Here is a 12,741-nt window from a genome sequence, read left to right on the forward strand (position 1 = left end):
TCTTCATTAGGTTTGTGTGACATGTGGCCAAAGCTAATCAGTCAGTTTAGCTGCGTACCTGAAGATTTTGTTGACGATGCTGAGGATAAGAATGCTAATCCCATCACAGTTATCTCAGGTACGCAGCTAAATTGACTGATTAGCTTTGGCCACATTTCATAAGAAAGCTAATCCCATCAAAGATATTAATTACCAACCAAACAGAAAAATGTAAAGCTCAGTAAAATATATAGAGGCAGCTTGAAAAACCATAAACTTGAGCCAGAAAGCTGCTGATTTTTTTTTCTTCATACCTGAGCTAAATTTGTTTTACCAGTACACAGCAAATCAATGGCAAGAGACACCAGTTGATTTGGGTAACATAAGATAACAGATGAATCCATCAAAAAGGCTTCATCTCAGTTGCAATTAACTCTACCAGAGAACCAAGGCAGAATCTATCATATTTACAATGCAAAGAGCTGTCATCTTCAGTACTTACCGGAACCAATATTCCATCTTTGAAAATGAATAATGGTTCTAGCCAAGTCTTAGGGCTTGGATTTGTGTTTGCTTCATCTAAGCTCCCTCGCTCTTCAGCAAAATGACTGCAACATTCAACTGAGGCAAGAAAATTACCGGATAAGTGCTTGCAAGAACACGCTTCCTTTTCTGGACACCCATCTTGATCATCAATCTTTCCTTCCTGTGTAGTACCACTGTTTTTTGCAGAGATGAACTTTCTAACAGCAGCAATAAGCTCAACTGATAATGAAGAAACTGCATCATGTATACTCTCTGTTGTGATGTAACTCTTACCAAGTCTCAATTCGCGAGTAACTAATTTATGCATAGAATCGTGGAGGATGGAGACACACTGGGAGCAGCACCGGTACAAACACACCAAACTAGGGTCATCCAGAGGATTAGTACTTGCAGTTGTTTCATCTTTTTTAACTTGTTCCGACATGTTGCTTGCAGATTCTAAGCATTGAACTCCGTCCCAGGCTTTACTATGATCTAAGTCCGCTAATTTGTGGGGATCTTTCAGGGAGAGAGGATTGGACTCCCCAGATCCATGAGGATTTTCTTTGGAATTAGCTTTTCCTTGCAAAGCAATGGCTGTTGTGGTAGTTTCTACCTCGCATGATCCCTGGTGAGTTTCACTCTGTTCATGGTCAGCTGCAGGAGAGTTAAGATCAAGAACAGCCTGTCGTAAGGAACCCACTCCTGAATCTTCGATCATTATTTCATCCGTACTGTGGGTAATAAGATGCCCAGTATCAAGTAAAGGTTCATGATTTGTTCCACTATGACCATTTGCAATCTCCAGAAGTGGCTGATGACTATCGATAAGATTACTAGATGCTATAGAGTCTGGACAATTCAGGTTTTCGGTATCTTCTTTCGGGTCTTTTTCTAACCCTTTTGACCGATCAGATGATCCTTGCTCAGTTGGCTCATTCCTCACTGATGGATTGAGTACGGAACAAGACAATGGATCCGTCATCTCTGTTGGAGTGGTCGACTCAAAACTGTAAACAGTGAAGATGTGTTAGATATGTCTGTGTGTGCACAAACATACATAAAACAATGAAGTTATGTATGTCTTAAAACAAACATACATAAGACAAAAAGCTTTAAGGCGTACCTTCGCATTGCATATACCCAACTATTAACCAGATCTTCCAGGTAAGCAACTTGAGACAAAATTCGAATATATCGACATCTGTCCTTTCCAGCATTGATTTTTACATTGATCCATCCAACTAAGAGCTCAAGAACCTTCCGTACCTCAATAGAGACTTCCCTCAGGGATAAATAGGTTCCTCTATACGCTGATAATCCAATAGCAATAAGGCCTCTGACAATCCCAGATGAATCTTTGCCTTTAACATTGTTGGAATCGGAAGCAGTAATAGCCTGCTCTGAGGAATTACAAGGACGAGTGATACATGAATTGAACGGCCATCCTCTCCAAGGACCAGAAACATCTGCACTTGGCCCTTCCTTAAGCTTTGATGTTATCCAACAAAGTTCAGCAAACTGAGGATACCGTAGAATTTGATAACCAAATGTGGAGACAGCTAACTGCAGGCTTGATTTCGCTTTCACATTAATGTTGATAGGTAATGGTGGAACTTTTACAGAACCGTCATCAAGGGGTTTTGATTTAGCAACTGCTTCTTCTCCTGCACCAAGATCATTATTATTCTGATAGGCTGCATCTCTGCGGTCAGGATCCTCTCTTTGGTATTTCTTCCGTAAGTCACAGTGAGTATGGGTTCCCTGATGAACCAAATGAAGAAACACTTGGATTGCTCGCCTTGATAACTCAGTAGCAGACAGGTCAATGACTATGTCCTGGTTAGAATTTTCAACAACTTGTACAGTGAACTGTGGAACAGCCTCAGACATAGTTGGCTGATACTCCTTTGATAGGTCAGTCTTAAAGAACTGTTGTATTTTAGGAGGTAGGAGTTTGTAGGGAATGCCAGAAGTAGCCTGTCACCAAAAGAAACAATTTTAGTCTCAAGTGTTGGCAGTCTTCTCAGAGACTGCTAATCAACAAAGAAAAGGGTATACAAAGACTTGAAAATGCATAGTATAGAGCGTACATTACCCTCACAAAATAAAATAAAATAAACAAAGGACTAACCAAAAATAACTAAAAAACAATAAGTCTAGACAGCCTATTATCAAGTGCCGTTACAAGGACAATATATTGAAGAAAAAAAATATTATGTAAGAAGTTAAGCATACCAGAATCATCATCTTTGTGGAAACTCGCAATGATTCTACTTGCTCAAAAAATGTGTTCCAAGCATGTGAAACTCGAGCAGCATTCTGCAATGCCTTTTCCTCTCCAATCTCTGGAACAATGGGAGAACAATTTTCCTTTACAAAATCATCATCACACTCAACTTCCTCATTCAGTGTAGTTTCTGTCTTCACAGCCCACAAGTCAATCCTTGGCATGAATACCACACATGATTTCCTGCTAGCACATTTCACTACAAGCAGACCAGATATTCCAGTTAGGTAAGTTAACTGGAAATGGGCTAGAAACCAAGCAATAAAAGAGTTACATATAATGAAAGACTAGACAAAGAAAAAGAAAAAATACATACTTAATAGGTGAGTTATGCCTAACACCAGATCCCCATTTCCTTCTTGTGAAATTGTTGCTGTGTCTATCTTCTGCATCTCTGTATTACCAATAAAACAATGCAAGATACACGAAGCAAGATGACGTTGACCAGATTTAGATGCTCCAGCAATAAGCAATTGGAACCCTGACTTGTTCGTTGATTCTACAGAAGCATTTCCCAAAAGCCCAGGATGTTGGCGAGCTCTCTGTACCATGAATTGTGCAGAACCCAAACTACAGTCATTAGCACCAGGAATGCTTGCAATCGATCTAACCACGTCACAACCTCCATCTAGTATCCCAGTATAAGAAAGTCTTTGTACTATATCCTTTACAACATCTACATCTTGGAGAAGAGTATCAACATGGGACCACCAAAAGCCCTCAGTTATCCTCTTGTCGCTCAAAGCAGAGCGGATCACATTTTGGACATCAACCACTGCTTTAGAAAGAAGAGGTGGTAGCAAGATACGTTCTTCAAGATGAAAAGCAACAAGTAAGGAACACAATGGTGGTAATAAAGAAGGCACCAAGTAAGTGGGCAGCGGGGACGAAAATATATCACTAGCTGCTATTCCTGCTCCTCTACGTGAACATGGGGGTGGGGAGCGGGATAAAGCTTCCAACCAATCTCTTTCTTCAACTGAGAAGGATGGAAGAGCAGCACGATTACTACTAGACACTCCCAACTCTGCAGCAGCCAAAGATTCTTGCAAAGGGAAACTCCTATTTAAAGCAATCATGGCAGCTTGTGTGCAGAGAGCTTGTATATCCGCACCAGCAAAACCGGCAGTTTCTTTAGCAATCCACTTGAGCAAGTATCCAGACACTGGCTTAGGCCACTTCCTAGTATGGAGTGAGATGATTGCAGCCCTATTGTCAACGGATGGTAGTGGAAAATAGATCTCCCTATCAAATCTCCCAGGCCTCCTTAATGCTGGGTCAATAGCATCAGGGTAATTTGTTGCACCTATGACCACCACTGAGCCACGCGACTTTAGGCCATCTAGTAAAGTAAGCAATGTGGATACAACAGAGCTATGTGTCTGATCTTGTTGCCTTGACCGCTTGGGAGCGAGACCATCTATTTCATCAAAAAATATGATGGATGGTTGGCATTTTTCAGCGACCTGAAACAGAAGTCTTAACTGACGCTCAGCATCACCAACGTATTTTCCCAGACAGTCAGCCCCTTTACGGGCAAAGTAGGCTATCCGTCTATTACCACGAGCAAGGGAACCGATCAGCGCTCGAACCACAAGAGTTTTTCCAGTTCCAGGATGTCCGTGCAAGAGGATACCTCTTGGAGGTGTAAGTCCAAGGTTATCAAAGAATTCTGGATATAGTAAGGGTATAAGAACAACCTCTTTCATACATTGAGTTACACCCTCAAGCCCAGCAACAGATTCCCATCCCTCAAATGCCTTTCCACTCTCAGAATCAGAACCCCCAATATACTCAGGAGCAACTCTTAACAAATCTCGATGCAGTCTCTTGCTTTCACGTTTTAAAAATTCTTCATCTTCACCACATTTCTCAAACCACTTTTCTTCTGCTTCCACATCCTTACGCCAGGCATCATTTGAGTGCTTCTTCATCTCCAATCGCATCCTCTTGGCTTTCATCTTCTTCATTCTGACTTCACACTGACGACCATGGGGTTGGAAATGATGTCTATGGTCTGTGCAAGCAATGAGAAACTTACGGTGATCAAAGATGCAACTATTAGCTCGTGCACAAGGCTGCAAAATACGGAACACCACGAAGACGTTATTAGAGCAAGATACAGTACCAGTTACAGCTGCAAGTTAATTAGCCTATATCTAAAAGGTGAGGAAGGGAAACCATAAAGAGAGTAGTAATAGACCAAATGATAGGTTCTTGGACATCGATCAACCCGACAACCAATGGTTGCCCCAGGTCTTGCACAACGAGTGCATTTTAATGACCTCCCTCTGAAAAGTGCCGCCCTTATATTCTTTAAGCATCCTACACCAGCAAAGTAAACCTGCAGTACAAGAGTATAAACATTTAGGTTTACAGAAAACAGAGTTAAGTAAAAGGGAAATTACTGAGACAGTAAGAGCATAACTATAACAGATAAATATATGTAGAGAACTTTTATACTGCTTAGATCAAGGAATAGAGAAAATCAGAGAAATTGAACAAGCGTTTTTGTATATTCTTCTCTTTAATTGTGGAATTAAATTTTCATCAAGAACAGCAATGGCGAATACAACCATGTCAGAGATTAATCAAGTGTTACGAAACAAAATCACAGAACAACGAAAGATAAAGCGAGAGAAAAACAGAGAAGTGAAAAGAGAAATAAACACTGTGACAGAATTGAACACACATTGTTGTAATTGAATCCAAGAAATATATAACATTGAAGTGATAAAAACATGTAAATGCACTAAAGCAATCAGAAGGCGTTTTTTGTCATATTATCAGAACCACACATTACCTCAGGACTCCATACGGCACAATTCTGATGAACCCAAGTTCCAGAAATTCCATAACGATCGTTTATAGGACCCAATAGACGGCCAAGCCATCCAGGATCATCGCCAAAACCATCCAATATGTCATAGACTGGCTCCTCTGAAGATGAAGACCCGCTATGTTCCTCTAAATCACTGTCACCATTATCTTGCAACAACTTCTTTGGGTGTTTGCCATCAGTACCAACTCCACATAACCCACATCGTCTGGTTTGCTTGAAGATTGGCTTACCGAGTCTATCTGATGAAGTACAAATTGAGTCAACTGCCTTCTTGCAAGTTTCATTCTGAATAGGAAACTCGTCAAGCATTTCCACACTTTCACCCCCTCTAATAAGAAACTCACTTTGTTCTTTGGTCTTATCATGAGATGGTGTACTAGAAACACCTTGCTCTCCGATGTCATCATTCTGCTTCAAACTCTCATTAACCTTGATGCTAGCTTCGCGAAGTTGTTCAGAATTTAAGGTATCTCCTTTTCTGTTCTTAATTTTATCAGCAAGATCACTATCATCCTCCCCTATACCAGTGCCATTTTCACTTCCAGAAATCATTACACCCGTCTCTGTAGTCACATCTTGAACTCCCATCTCAATCTCATTTTCCAATCCTTCCATTGGACCCCGACTTTCATTTTGCACTGCTTCCATTCTAACATTAGTATCATCTCTCATTTCATCCACAGTAGCTTCAGTCTCACTTCCTGTCTTCTCTGCACTACTTTGTGTCTCACTTTCTCCCTCTTCATCACTATCATCAATCTCATTGTCAGAACTATCTGTTCCATCCTCGCTCTCAGTCTCCGTTCCATCAATTTCAGCTTCATTCTCACTCTCTAAAACAACAGATCTTTTGGTAGCCTTCTTCTTCTTATCTTCCTCTCTGGCTTCACTGTCAGCTTGTGTTGATTCCTCTGACTCGCTAGCACTCTCATCTTCAGAATTACTGGTATCCGACTCTTTTTCCCCATCCTCCGAACTTTCGGATTCCTTAACTTCCACTGATCTTTTTGTTTTAATCAGCTTCCCACCTTTAGGGGATCCTCCTTCCTCTTCCATTTCTCTTGCCACTGCTTTTTGACTCAACTCATCGGAACCATTTCTGAAAACGAGCTTTCTTTTCCCCTTAACCGCACCTCTTTGTCTCCTCTTCCCTTGAAAACCAGCGTTCCTCTTCTTTGACCTCAACCTGGATTTCCAACCATCTGGGGTATCCAAATCCCCCTTCTCGTGCTTACTCACTCTCTCTATACTAGTGGAACTCCTATCCCCGCGATTATTAAAACGCTGCCTTTTCTTTGGAGGAGGAGGAGAAGCGTCCAGGATGTTAGGTATCTTCCTGACCCTAGAGCTCCGCCGAAGTTCAGAGTCAGCACAACCATCCCTATCCATCGACTCCCCATGGTTTTTTTTGTATTCCTCCTCACATATTGCAGCAAGCTTCTTACTCTTCTTCCCAGAAGGAGAACCCGAACGATTCTTTCTTATCTCATTCGATGATTTCATGGCGAATCAAACGGCATTCAAGTACGCATACAACTGTTCTCCTCGGGGCTGATACAAATGAGCATAAGAAAAACTAAAGCGTTCACCGAACCATACGCCTACACAACTTAAGCTCGTGAGACAGTATCACGACGGAGGTGCTTAAAGAAAACGCATCACAGCAACTCCATGATCAACCCACTTATTGGCAGAATCCAATCCGAATTACCCTAAAATAATCCAAAACCTAGAATCTAATTTCGACTAATTTTACTTGAAAATCTATAAACTAAGGATCGTAGTGGATGATACAATCGAAATTTCCTTTCCCCGAGAACTTCGTCTCTCCGGTGATTACTCCTCCGCAATTTACCTCGGGGCTCGACGGTTGCGGAAACATACGCACCTCTTAAGGCCGAAATTGGGCCTAGTCCTGGGCCTCTCTTTTTTTAAGGGGGTGCTATTTCTAATATAAATATTTTCGTACCAAAAGTTGCCGCCAAGTCGCCAACCAATTTCGTATTTAATAGAAAATCTGGTAAGATACATACAGAAGAAAATGGGAGAGGCGGAGAACAATATCTACAGGTGATGATCTCAAAGCGAAGTAACACCAGAAAACAGTTACATCGCAAAACGAAATATAATACAATCAAAAATTGGAAAACAATCTATAGACAATTGTATTACAAAACTCCAAATCGTCAGTTACATTATTTCTAAAATTGGAGAAATTATATTAACCACGTACAGTATCAGTTTTACTATGAAATCCAATCGTATGCTTAGGCACTTAGCAGAAGTAATCAAGCTTGAGGGTCACCAGTAATCTCCACAGGAACAACACCCATCTTCAAAACTGTGAAACCGAACAGCATCTCTCACAATGAAAGCTATTTTCGTGATTTTAGACACCGCCTTGATGAACTCATGACAATCCACGCATACCCTCAAGTTCTTGAACACTCTTATTGTGTTTCCTTTCTGGTTTAACCCGCCTGATGCCAATGCCAGACCAATAGCTAGCTTTTCGCTGTGAGCTCTAAGGTTATCCTCCTTCGACTCATCATCTATATCATGCAGCTCATGTTTCAGGCCGTAAACATATCCCAGTTCTTCTCTTAGTCTTCTTTCAACTTCTTTCAAAGTTTCTCGGATCAGAAGTGTCAGAGGATGTGAATCCTCTCCACTACGGAAAAAATGTACCTCTCTCTCAATCTCGACCCAGCTCATACCAGCTTCTTTCTTCAACCATTTTACATTCCCAAGCTCTCGTGTGTTCCCTTGTTCGTTCCAATAACCAGCTTGGCCATAAAGGTTGGACATCATCACGTAATTTGCAGGATTCTTTCCATCGATCCACAAAAGAATCTTTCCCACTTCTTTCCCTAGTTCCATGTCCCCATGTACTTGACAGCGGCTAAGAAGTGTTTGCCATATCCCGACATTTGGTTTAATAGGCATTGTGTCAATCAGATGTTTAGCTTCCTTCAAACGACCAGCTCGTCCTAATAGATCAACAACACATGCATAGTGTTCTACCCTAGGTTTAATTCCCTGTGTCTCAAGTAACTTCGAAAAAAGTTCTTCACCTTCATTGATCATACCAGAATGGCTACAAGCTGAGAGTACAGCTAAATAGCATACCTCATCAGGATCAATGTTATGTCTCAACATTTTGTTAAAAATACTAATAGCTTTTTTGCCAAGCCCGTGCTTCCCATAGCCAGTGATCATTACAGTCCAGGAGATCACATCTTTCGACTGCATTTCGGCAAAGCATTTCTCAGCCTCATCAACTAATCCACACTTGAAATACATGTCCACCACTGAATTCGAAACAGATGTTTCTAGCCCAGATGGAAGTTTAACAGCAAGTGCATGCATTTGCTTCCCTTGCTGCGAGAGGGCAAAATCAGCAAAGACTCCAATGATGCTAGAAAGAACAAAACTGTCGATCTGAGAGTTTAGCTCCTGTAGTCGCTTAAACATACCCATCGCCTCCACGAATTCACCCTCTTGAGCATATCCAAGAATCAATGAACTCCATGAGATCATTTTCTTTTCCTTGATTTGATCAAAAGCTTGCTGAGCACTAAAGAGATTTCCACACTTGACATACAAATCAACAAGAGAACCAGAGATGGTTGCGGAACTTGGACAATGGAACCCACTCCTAACTAGAAAACCATGTAACTGTTTTCCTGCATGAATCATACCAGTGCTACTGCAAGCCTTCAACAAGCTAGTCAAAGTGAACTCGTCAGGTCTTTCCTTCATATTTTCCTCTTGCATCATCCCAAACGTTGCCAAAGCTTTACTACCATACCCCGCATGTACATATCCAGCTATCATCGCGTTCCAGCTTATAAGACTCCTATCCACCATCCAACGAAACACTCTCTCAGCTTCGTTGATTTTTCCACATTTGGAATACATGTCAAGTAAAGAATTTCCCACCTCAACCATCATTTCAGAGCCAATCTTCAAACAAAGCCCATGGATCTGCAATCCCTTTTCAAGTGCGTTAAGCAAACCACAAACTTTTAGATTCGTGGAGAAAGTGAACTCGTTTGGGTGAATACCGTGACGCCCCATTTCTGTGAAAAGAGATAAGGTTCCCGTAAGGTCACCATTAAGTAGACGTCCGCTCATTAGAGCCGTCCATGAAACAACATTTCTCTCAGGCATACTGTCGAACACCTTATAAGCCATCAACGGTTCTCTGCATTTACAGTACATATCAATAAGATAATTGCTCGAAGTCACATTCAACCCCGATCCAGATTTCAGAAGAAAGCAATGAACTTGACCCCCCTGACCAGAAAGCCCATTCCTTGTGCAAACCCGCAAGATTTTAACAAGGTTTTGTCGCTGATTCAAAATCATCGGTGTAATCTTGGTCCAAATGAGATATGAATCTCAATTTCGAGTTTGTAAACAAACTCAAGCACATGAGCAATTTCTGTGGTGAGATGATAAATCGAGTTTGTAATAAGCACATGAGAGTCTTCCTCAATCAGCGAGTGAAGAGCTACACAGTGAAGAGCATTTGACTTTCCGATGAACCAGCAACACAAGGAATGGGCCGATTAATGGGCCTATCTTATTTATTTTCGAATTTCTCAGATTTTCCTACCAAAATTTGCCGCCAAGCATTTATGAGTTTTCTTCTTACCCTAATTAGATAATAGATTTATAGATCTTATTAGATAGTATTAGATAACACTCATCTATCAGATAATCCTACAGAAATAAAATGTTGTCTTTGCAAACCATAGCTCTTAAAAATGGAAATCTACAGAACCTCTCACCACATTACATTTAGGGTTAACCATGTTGTCTTCTTAGAGCCATCATCTTAAAACTCGAAAGACTTAACTAAGTAACTAATTTATAAATCATGAAGCTTGTTGGGTTCTTCATTTTTGCTTGAGATGTTACTTGATCCTGTTCTTGAACAGAAACTCGACGTTTCTCGTATTGGATTTGCTCCTTCGAGCTGTGATCTTGAGAACTGCACCTTCTGAGAGCATCCGTTGCACCACCCTCGTGATGTTCTTTGTGTCATCAATGCCCAGATGGTGACTTCCCATGAGCTTTATACCACACTGCTTCATCATTGAAACCATTCCTCTGGCCTGTCATGGCATATATTATTGCTGATATTGTAATAACATGTCATAGGATGATGATGCATAGTGATATATCCAAGTTACCTCACGGCCGTAGAAATTCAAGTAGACGTCTTTGAGATTGATCCACTCCATAAAATATGGCGGAAGATTGATATTTGAAACTACGCATTGCTCAGGAATCTTTGTCTTTATATCCCAGTTTCCACTGATAAGTAAGAGCAACTTAATCAATATCGCAAAGATAGCAAACTCCGTAAAGAACTATTTTTAAATTTATGAGAGAACTTTCAGGTAATTGTTTCTGTGCCTAAGGGAACAAACAGAGTTAACTCAAAGATTCACATCAGAATTCTCACCAGGTTACAAAAGCTGCATTGTTCAGATCCCCATCTGTACCTTTATCCCACAAGCCATGCCCAGCTAACCAAGCTTCAAATTCCTCAACAACTTGCTTAAATGGGATAGCTGTCTCATGCCACACACTGCGATTCGAATTTGAAAAGGTAGCGAGACGGTCTCAGAATCCAAAGAGAACAAAAAAAGGTGTTTGGAGAAGTTTGAGGACTCTAAACCAATTCATAGCATTATCATCATTTATGGCAGCAAAATATAATCAACTATTGCATTTCGTAACACACACATTAATGATCAGGTTAAAGTAAGAAAGAAAACATAACAAGCATTGTAGCCATATCTATATCTACATTCGGAAACAAGATAGAAGTGGCATACCGATCAACACCGAGTTCCCCATACTTGCCTTCGATGTATTTGTTAATTGCTTGCTCTCTCATTTTTGTGGGTCTTACAAACCTTATGAAGTAAAAAGAACAAATAATCAACTGCATTGTAACATTGACTGATAAAATTCATATAGGACATGTAATAAACCAAATTATGAAATCTAGCTATGAGCAATAAAATTCTTAAAGAACATCAATTTAACAGCTGTTAACTATGAACTTGCAGTTCTTACTCCAATGAAAACCAATGAAAAAAAAAAAAAAACTAAACCAATCAAACACACCGAGACCCTTTGACCATTAATAAAAGTTATGTCATTAAAGATAGGAAAGCTGTAATAACCTGTGGAACAAGTCTACGACTTCCATGGTTTTGGCATCTACGATTAGAACAGGAAACTCAAGAATCTCAACTTTTCCTTCCAAGTCGATAACCAAGAAAAAGTTGAAACCTTGTGACTTCTTTCTCTCAAGATCGGCTGCAGTCACTGGAAGTTCCTTGGAACAATCATGGTTGAAAATTTCCAAATGGGTAGGATCATCCATCTGATGACACCAATGTAAACTTTACTACTCATGATTCACGATTATTTAGGTGTAAACAAAGGAGTGAAGAAATAACTATAACGATCGAGACACAAACAAGAAACAAGTTCCAATCTCGTTCAGACATTCCATCGAACAAGTCGCAGACATAATACAGTCGATACAAAATTCGCATAAAAGCGTTTGTTTAGACACAGCCACTCAAAGCAGGAACCAACCAGAAATTAAGAAGGACATGGAATCTAATCCGCTGTAGCAAAAAACAAAATTTCACAAGGAAGACGAGTAGCAAAGCGTTTTACCTTTGTGCACTTCCCGTGAGTGTAATACAAACACATGGGTCTCCACCTTGCAATTTTACTTGTTTCCATTAACGAAAAAGTAGAAGATGAAGAAGAAGAAGAAGAAGAAGAAGAAATGTCAGAGGGAGAAGGAGATGACGATACAGAGTGCGAAGAGTTGCACATAATTCGTTTGGTATGAGCTAAAGCGAACGTGGCGGGATAAGAGAACCGGCTATCACGGAAAGGACTAATTCTTGATATCGAAACCCGAAATGCAGAGAGAGCCAACGCCATAATCGTCGAAAAGCTTGACGATTAAAGATAAAAGATGCTCAGCAGCTCAGGGTCTAGGAAACTTAACTGTCCTGGAACATAAGCTACTGAACTATTACAAATTTACTCAAATCTATAT

At 40.4% G+C, this 12,741-nt stretch overlaps 3 protein-coding genes across 4 annotated transcripts; all 3 read right to left on the bottom strand.

Annotated features, from left to right (window-relative positions):
- Positions 1-240: 240 nt before the first annotated feature.
- Positions 241-7,477, bottom strand: LOC17893465. Its single transcript, XM_006296752.2, has 6 exons — positions 5,598-7,477; positions 4,998-5,138; positions 3,111-4,872; positions 2,743-2,993; positions 1,631-2,484; positions 241-1,514 (listed from the first exon to the last, which is right to left on the bottom strand). The coding sequence occupies exons 1-6, from the start codon at positions 7,137-7,139 to the stop codon at positions 383-385; spliced, it is 5,682 nt and encodes a 1,893-aa protein (XP_006296814.1). The 5' UTR covers positions 7,140-7,477; the 3' UTR covers positions 241-382.
- Positions 7,478-7,777: 300 nt separating this feature from the next.
- Positions 7,778-10,126, bottom strand: LOC17892756 (putative pentatricopeptide repeat-containing protein At3g15130). The gene has a single exon (XM_023786416.1). It carries the CDS (start codon positions 10,005-10,007, stop codon positions 7,938-7,940), a length of 2,070 nt encoding a protein of 689 aa, XP_023642184.1. The 5' UTR covers positions 10,008-10,126; the 3' UTR covers positions 7,778-7,937.
- Positions 10,127-10,306: 180 nt separating this feature from the next.
- Positions 10,307-12,692, bottom strand: LOC17891064 (uncharacterized exonuclease domain-containing protein At3g15140). Of its 2 annotated transcripts, none has more exons than XM_006298002.2 (6): positions 12,348-12,692; positions 11,843-12,045; positions 11,489-11,569; positions 11,113-11,238; positions 10,838-10,961; positions 10,307-10,759 (listed from the first exon to the last, which is right to left on the bottom strand). In XM_006298002.2, the coding sequence occupies exons 1-6, from the start codon at positions 12,621-12,623 to the stop codon at positions 10,559-10,561; spliced, it is 1,011 nt and encodes a 336-aa protein (XP_006298064.1). In that variant the 5' UTR covers positions 12,624-12,692; the 3' UTR covers positions 10,307-10,558. The 2 variants fall into 2 exon arrangements, with proteins under 2 accessions (XP_006298064.1, XP_023642188.1); XM_023786420.1 differs by lacking the exon at positions 12,348-12,692 and adding an exon at positions 12,143-12,253.
- Between the last annotated feature and the right edge of the window lie 49 nt (positions 12,693-12,741).

This window comes from Capsella rubella, unplaced genomic scaffold, assembly GCF_000375325.1.
Source record: "Capsella rubella cultivar Monte Gargano unplaced genomic scaffold, Caprub1_0 scaffold_3, whole genome shotgun sequence".
Lineage (NCBI taxonomy): Eukaryota > Viridiplantae > Streptophyta > Magnoliopsida > Brassicales > Brassicaceae > Capsella > Capsella rubella.